The 8,114-nt window shown below is 54.1% G+C and overlaps 1 protein-coding gene across 1 annotated transcript; it reads left to right on the top strand.

Moving 5' to 3' along the window:
- On the top strand, positions 1 to 6,887 carry Tbc1d10c (TBC1 domain family member 10C). Its single transcript, XM_055614706.1, has 9 exons — positions 1 to 301; positions 1,008 to 1,107; positions 1,456 to 1,563; positions 1,635 to 1,741; positions 1,897 to 2,011; positions 2,791 to 2,856; positions 2,984 to 3,173; positions 5,781 to 5,935; positions 6,215 to 6,887. The coding sequence occupies exons 1-9, from the start codon at positions 150 to 152 to the stop codon at positions 6,560 to 6,562; spliced, it is 1,341 nt and encodes a 446-aa protein (XP_055470681.1). The 5' UTR covers positions 1 to 149; the 3' UTR covers positions 6,563 to 6,887.
- Positions 6,888 to 8,114: the final 1,227 nt, after the last annotated feature.

The following is an 8,114-nucleotide window of genomic DNA, read 5'->3' as shown; positions in this document are numbered from 1 at the left end:
CCTTCTCTACTCCTCAGCAAAAGAAGAGGCTGAGTCCTCTGTGGATGAGGACTGGTGACTGGAATACGGGCTTCAGTCTGGCTACTCCTGACTGCTCACACTGGCTCTCTGCATGTCTTGCAGCCTGTGACACTGGGGTCTAGGGCACAATGGCCCAGGCCCTGGGCGAGGATCTGTTGCTACCATCAGAACTACAGGATGATTCTAGCTCTCTAGGGTCCGACTCAGAGCTGAGTGGGGCCAGTCCATATCGCCAGGCAGACCGCTATGGCTTCATCGGGGGCAACTCAGCAGAGCTGGGGTAAGTGAGGCATGGGTAGGGGAGAGAGTGGGTACAGAGGCTGAGGACTGAGTTCTGGAGTTAGGCCTGGCCTCAGGGGTCTCACTGTAGAGACTAGCCCAGAACTCAGCCAGTGTCACTCCTCAGGTTCCAGAGGGGATTTTAAGGTAAGAAGGGTCGTGGAGGGAACATCCCTGATGTTTCTTTTGTCCTCTGAGGGTCTGCATTCTCCCTTAAAGCTGAACATCTTTCCCCTTTTAATCTCTGGCCCAAGAACCCGAAAGGGAAATCTGTGCCTCCTTCATTCTGTTCTTCAGGTTTACCTTACACACTTAAACAGATCCAGAGACGGAGAGAAACTTGACTCGTCACACAGATCACAGCAGATCAGAAACAGAAGCAGATTCAAACTCGGGGCTTCTGCCTTCCAGCCCAGGACACTGTCTACCCAGCTTCTCCTATGAATTGTCTCTGTCTCTGTTTTGAAGGACAGCCAGACAGACCCTCCCCTCCATATACACCTTCTCATCCCTTTTGTCTCTCCTGCTTCTGTCCCTATAGAAGCCAAATTCCCCTACTTCAACAACCATTGGCAGCTTCTGGGCCACAGACCCCTTTCCAGGACTCCTCAGAGACCCTCAGACCAGGAGCTGGGGTTTCTCTGACAGACTGAAACGGGAAGGTGTATGTTCCAAGGCATACACCTATGTGTGTTCTATGCCTGCAGGCCTAGTCAGCCGCCTGCAGATCTCATCCGCCAGCGGGAGATGAAGTGGGTAGAGATGACCTCACACTGGGAGAAGACCATGTCTCGAAGATACAAGAAGGTGAGGAAAAAGGGGGTCTAAGTACACGGTCCCCATAACTGTCAATCACTCTGCCTCTGCCACACCAAGTGGACCCTTGACCAGTGAAAAGCTGTGCTTGACTCTGAGCCAAGGTGGCCTTAGTCCCATCACTCTGAAGGCAGAGGCAGGTGGATTTCTGTGAGCTGAAGGCCAGCCTGCTCTACAGAGCAAGTTCCAGGACATCCAAGGCTACACAAAGAAATCCTGTTTCAAAAAACAAAAAATAAAAAGAGAAAAGAAAAGAAAAGAAAAGAAAAGCTGTGCTTGGGGCCTGCCGTCAAGAGCAAGAGAGGTTGACCTAACAGGACACCTTGACCTCACCCACAGGTAAAGATACAGTGCCGAAAGGGCATCCCCTCAGCTCTGCGGGCCCGGTGTTGGCCCCTACTGTGTGGCGCCCAGATGTGTAAGAAGAACAACCCTGGCATCTACCAGGTGAGAATGTTGGCAGAGTCTTTTCCTCCCTTCCCAGAGCTCCCTCACATCCACTTTCCTGCCACCCACAGGAGCTGGCAGTGGCCCCTGGAGACCCACAGTGGATGGAGACCATCGGCAGGGACTTGCACCGCCAGTTCCCCCTGCACGAGATGTTTGTGTCACCCCAGGGACACGGGTACGAGGCCAGGGATGCCCAGTGACCCCAAGTCCTCACACTAGATTCTTTAGCCCAGTTTCCTTGGCTGAGAGAGACTATGGCCTGAGCAGAGGCCACAGAGGGCAGGGCAGGGATGCCTAGGAGGCCAGCTCTAATGAGATCTTCTGGCACAGGCAGCAGGGGCTGATGGAGGTTCTCAAGGCCTACACCCTGTACCGGCCGGAACAGGGATATTGCCAGGCTCAGGGCCCTGTAGCTGCTGTGCTGCTCATGCATCTGCCCCCAGAGGTGAGTGACCTTGACCCTGCTCTGAGACCCTCAATCCCTAATGACCTGTGGCCCCTGTGATCCTGAGCTCTTAGACCCCAACCCCAGGTACCCAGACCTCAAGAACCATGTTCTAGTGACCAAAGCCTCATGTCCACCAGTCTCAGTAACCTTTAAGTCTATCATCTTTGACTTCTGAACCTCGGACCTTTGATCCTGACCTTTACCCCAGCGATCTAGGAGTCTGAAAATTTTTCACTTTGACATTCTGACTATCGATCCTGAATTCTATACCATGCCCAGGCTTGCCAGGAGCATCTCTACACTTCGCTTTTCCCTATCTCTTTTATTTTTTGAGACAGGGTTTCTCTGTGTAGCCTTGGCTGCCCTAGACTTGCTCTGTAGGCCAGGCTGGCCTTGAACTCACAGAGATATGCCTGCCTCTGCCTCCCTGAGTGCTGGGATTACAGGAGTGCACCACTGCACCCAACAGTTTTTCCTGTCTTATAGTTTGTGACACTGAGGATCTGGAGCATATGGCCTTGGCCCTGGGTGGGGACCCCAATGACCTTAGGATTCTGGGATATAAACTCTGAGATCCTCCCAACTTTTGCTTCAAACTTAGCCCTTAAATACAGGACCCCAGGCCCTGTGATCTCCAACCCCTCACCCCCGGGACAGGACAGGCTCGCCACAGGGTGGGAGTGGTGTGTGTCCAGGCTCCTGTGCCTGTCCTCACCTCTCCTCCCTCGGTGAACCCTTCCTTAATGAGCACTCACAAGCCTGTGCCCTGCCCTCAGGAAGCCTTCTGGTGCTTGGTGCAGATCTGCGAAGTCTACCTCCCTGGCTACTATGGGCCTCACATGGTGAGAGGCTGGGCAGGGAGATGAAGATGGGAAGTGAGGGCGTGGGGAGTGGGGGCTCGGAAGCCTGGAGTTGGGGGTGGGGGCTTGCGGCCCTGGCTAGCCGGCCTGACGAGGAGCCTGGCTGCAGGAGGCGGTGCAGCTGGACGCTGAAGTGTTCGCGGCTCTCCTGCGACGGCTGCTCCCGCGCGTGCACAAGCACCTGCAGCAGGTGGGCGTCGGGCCCCTGCTCTACCTGCCTGAGTGGTTCCTGTGCCTCTTCACCCGCTCGCTGCCCTTCCCCACCGTGCTGCGCATCTGGGATGCCTTCCTTAGCGAGGGTGAGTGGGGCCCCGGCGGGGGGGGGGGGGGGGGGGGGGGGGGGCCAGCTCGCTCTTCGCTCTTCTAGATTTGTTGTGCTTGTGGCTCCCACTCTCGGCCCTTTTGGAGCCTTATGTCACATGGACCCGGATGTGTCTGTGGAGAAAACAGCCCATCTCACTGACACGGTCCCAGAGTGGTGAATGAGAGCCTCTTCGTCTGTGAGAGGCCAGAGGACAGGGAAGCCTCTGGTGGGGGTTCTGTGTGCAGGAACCAGGGTGGTGGAAGCACATGTTGTGGTGTGTGACTGGTTCAGGGCGTGCAAGGGTGAGGCAGGGTCCACAGCTCCTTCTTAGGGCCCTGAACCCATGGCTCTTCCTGAGTAGCCTAGCAAAGCTGGCTCTGACAGCTAGCTCATGAAACTTTCATTGGTGGGGGTGGGGCTAGGAGGTGGCAGTACCTAAATTAAGAAGATATTTATAGAATGTCATAAGTGCCACAAAGAAAATAAATCAAGGGATGTGACAGAGTGTCAGGAGAGCAGCAGGAGGTGGAAGCTGTTTTTAAAGCTGGTTCTGGCTGCTCTGTAGAGGAGGTAACCTGGGAAGCAAGCAGGAGGAAGTTAGAGGCCAGGAAGGCCACCACAGGCAGGAAAACCAGGCCATGGCCAACCCAGGTGACTCTTGGGAAGAAGGGAGAGAAGGGTAGAAAGGGGTACAGCAGGGCGGAGAGTGGAAGGCGCATCAGAGCATCAAGCTGATCTTTAGGGCTCTGCTTTATGCCGCCCGTCTGGAGATTGATCTACAGACAGGTTCAGGTTTGGGCTGCCAATGTACTAGCTCAGTTGGTAGAATGCTTGCTTAGTATGCAATAGGTCCCTGGCCCAGGCTCCAGAGTTGCATAAAACTGGGTGTGGTGGCACAGGCCTGTAATCACAGCACTGGGTAGGCAGAAGCAGGCATATCTCTGAGTTCAAGGCCAGCCTGGTCTACAAATGAGTTCCAGGACAGCCAGGGCTACACAGAGAAACCCTGTCTCTAAAAAACAAAAACAAAAAGAAAAAAGAAAAGAAAGAAAAGAAAAAGAAAAAAGGAAATCATGGAAAGGAAGGAAGGAAGGAAGGAAGGAAGGAAGGAAGGAAGGAAGGAAGGAAGAAAATTATGTCACATGTATCCAAAGCACACATGTCACCTCCCCTCTAGCCTCAGACCTCATCAAGAAGGGGCTGATCATGGTGGTCCACCTGATCCTTGTCCCCTCTACCTGGGGAAAAGCTCTGCACAGGCTCCCTGTAATAACAATGATGACATTGTTGGTAGCATTTGTTCCTTGATAAGTTGTTGCTAAGACTCCCTGGCACGCTAGCTGCTCTTAGTGGTTCAGAGGATGCCAGAAAGGGATTGTGAGGACTTAGGACTGGCCAAGGTGTGTGTGTGTGTTTGTATATATACCAGTGCTATGTTTTTGGTTTAGGACGAAAATAAGCTCTGCCCAGAACCTTCCTAGAATCAGAAGGTGACAGATTCAAGATGGGAAGTCCTTAATAGGCACCGACCCCACTACTCCTGGAAGTGTAGGATGCTGAGATGCTGAGATCAGAGAAGGCTTGGCATAAGATTGTTAGCAGCCCCTGGCTCCTGGCTGGCTGCCCTGCCTGGAAGTGTCTGCACCAGACTAGCTTGGCTCCTGCAGGGTCCTGTGCCCTCAAATTGTAGTATTCCTTCTAGGCATCATAATTCACATTTATAATCCCAGCCTCCAGCTGAGATAGGGGGATTGTTGTGAGGTCAAGACAAGGCTGGGTCATAGTTCCAGGCCAGTGTGACCTACAGAGTAAGGCTCTATCTCAAGAAAGCAAGAAGCCAGGTGTGTGGGCTGATGAGCTAGCTACCTCAGTGGTTAAGGGTGTGTGCAGTCAAACCTGCTGGCTTGAGTTTGTTCTCCAGGTCTCACATGGTAAAAGACAAGAATTGACTCCTACAAGAGGTTCTATGACCTTCACATGTCATGATATGGCAGGCACACAATACACACACACTAAATAAATAGCCAGGTGTGGTGGCACACACCTGTAACTCTAGTATTCAGGAGGCAGAGGCAGGAGAATTGCTTCAAGTGCAGGACCATCTGTGCTACATAATGAATTCCAGGTCAGCCTGAGCTACACAGTGAGACCCTGTCTCAACAAAACAAAACAAACTGGGCATAGTAGCACATACCTTTAATCCAGCATTTGGGAAGCAGAAGCTAGTGGATCACTGTGAGTTAGAGGCCAACTTCAGCTACATAGTAAGTTCCATAGCCAACCATAGCTATAAAGTCAGACTGTCTCAAAAAGCAAAACAAAACCCCAAGCCACCTGTGGTGTCACACACTCTCTAAAGGAAGAGACAGGAGACTCAGGTCAGTGTCATTCTCGGCTACATAGGCAGATGGAGGCCTGGTTCCATGAGACCCTGTCTCAAAAAATAAGCAAATTGCAGTGTTTTGCCATTTTCCCAAGCCTGAGTTGGGTGAAATGAGTTGGGTGCAGTGAGGTAGAAGAAGCTTATCTGAAGGCTGATTCAGCTGAAGAACTGAAGGGGGCAGGCTGGTTTCCTGTGAGTGAGCTTCTCCTTTCCCCGCAGGTGCCAAGGTACTGTTCCGTGTGGGGCTGACACTGATGCGCCTGGCCTTGGGCACTGGAGAACAGCGTGCAGCCTGCCCAGGGCTCCTGGAGACACTGGGGGCCCTGCGAGCCATCCCCCCCACCCAGCTGCAGGAAGAGGCCTTCATGTCCCAGGTGGGTATCTCCGCTGGCAGGCCTCAGTGCTCTTGCCCATGCTGCAGAACTCGGGAAGCCGAGCCTCAGTGAGAGCAAGGCTCAGTTCCTGTGCCCTGAGCTGCAGAGAATGTGAGAACCTCAGGCCTCAGCTGTCTTTCTTCGGGTCCCAGCAATGCTGTGTCTCAGCCCTCAGCCACTTCCTGGGGTTGTGTACTGCCTGCCCCATGGGGACCTCAAGGCTTCCTGCTCCCTGACACCCTAGTTCAGGCAAAGTCAGCACCAAACTGTTCCCCACAGGTGCACAGTGTAGCCCTCTCTGAGCGAGACCTGCAACGGGAAATTAGGATCCAGCTGGCCCAGCTGCCCAAGTCGTCATCTGGGCCAGCCCCTCTGCCGCAGGACCGCCTTCCTGGAGCCCAAGCCATCTTTGAATCCCAGCAGCTGGCAGGGGTGCGAGGAGGCACCAAACCTGAGATACCCCGAATTGTGGTGCAGCCCCCGGAGGAGCCCAGGCCACCACGACGCAAGCCACAGACCCGTGGAAAGACTTTCCATGGGCTCCTGACAAGGGCCCGGGGACCCCCTATTGAGGGTCCATCCAGGTCCCACCGAGGCTCCGCCTCTTTCCTGGACACCCGCTTCTGAGCATACTGTGCACTTAGAGCCACCATAGCTCAATCTTCTGAACAATGAAGACAGTGCCCAAAATGTGTGCTGAACGTTTCTGCTGGGCTCTGTGACAGCTCTGTTTCCAGCTAGAACCACCTTGAGGAGGGAAGTGTCTCCCCACTTGGTGTCAGGCACAAAGATAAAGGAAGGTCACGAAGTGGAGCTTGTGGGGACCTGTCTGGTGCCTGCCATTGCCAGCCTCCCAACCAGCACTGAAGGAGTGTTGGGGTGAAGTTCTGGCTGGGATATGCTACCCCCAGGGGCTTCTCGCGGACGAAACCTCAAATAAAGCCTGACTGAGAAGATGTCTGATAAAGTTGGATTAAATGTTCCTCCACTGTCCACCCTGGACTTACTGCAATGCTCCTCCCTCCTTCATCCACCCTTCCTGTCCAAGCTGCCTATGGGGACACACCGAGGCTGCTCATTGGCTGCTGGGCAAGGTGTTTACAGGGAAGAGGAGCCGGTAGTAAGCCACCTTGCCCCAGCCTCTAGGGTACAGGTCAAGCTTCTCTACCCGCCAGAGGAAGACTCCCCAGTGAGATCTGGGCCCCAGAGGAACTCCAGCCTCCCGTTGCCTCCCCCACATGGCTCAGGCCTCCCTTGGATGGGGGACTCTAAGCCATGTTGGCCTCCCCAACCATGCTCCTGGCCCCATCTGTCAAAGAGAGCCAGAAAGAAACAAAGGCCCAGTGTGCTCCGGACAAAGGAGAAAGGTCCTGCTGGCCCTTGTTCTTCCCTAAGCCCTGGTGTACCCCCTCGGGACCGCCACCATGGAAACCCTCTCCCACACTCACTAATTGCCCCTGTGGGTGCCTAGGGTGCTTGGGACATGAGCCATTGTCAAGACAACAGGGCTGATTCTGATGCTGCCTTGTCTCCACAGAGCTGAGTCCTAGTTGCCCTGTCTCTCTTGACTCCCTGAGTAGCTTCCCAGCACCAGAAGGTGGGAGTGAGGCAGGAATTGAGGAGAAGGGTTTGGAGCACCGCCCCCTTTTCTGTGGGAAACCGTGCAGTGGCTGTGGTGGAGGCCAGAGAAGTGAGACTGATCAGAGGAAAGGTGAAGGCGGGTGCTCCGCTTAGGGAGAAGGGCACAGCGTTGAGTCAAAGGGAAACCAGCAATGCTGCTCTACCTCAAGCAAAGGAAGGGGCAAAGTTGATGAGGCAATGGACTAAGACCTGGTGTTCTTCCTGGCTCAGGGGTGTGTCCTTTTTTTTTTGAATGATTTTTCCCCTGTGTGAGATTCAGATCCTCTGATCCTCGGGTCAGTGTGTCCTTGCGGGTGTGACAGCACTACCCTGGCCACGACAAAGTCCCTGGTGTCTGCTCCTCGTGATAGGAGGAAGAGCAGGTGTGCGAAGGGGAAGCCACACACCAGCATACCCTCCTAGGTGTAATAGGTGTGGGTCCCTGGTGTTGGGGGGGGGGGTCCTATCAGCTGTGCTGGGACTTTCACCTGGTCCCTGATCAGAATCTGGATCTGGAATGTTCTAGTCATGAGGCTATAGAAATGCATTCTGTGAGCAG

Source organism: Psammomys obesus, unplaced genomic scaffold, assembly GCF_907164565.1.
Source record: "Psammomys obesus unplaced genomic scaffold, mPsaObe1.curated_primary_1811, whole genome shotgun sequence".
In the NCBI taxonomy this organism is placed as follows: Eukaryota; Metazoa; Chordata; class Mammalia; order Rodentia; family Muridae; genus Psammomys; species Psammomys obesus.
The sequence above is the reverse complement of the archived record's forward strand: the minus strand, read 5'-3'. Positions and strand labels throughout refer to the sequence as shown.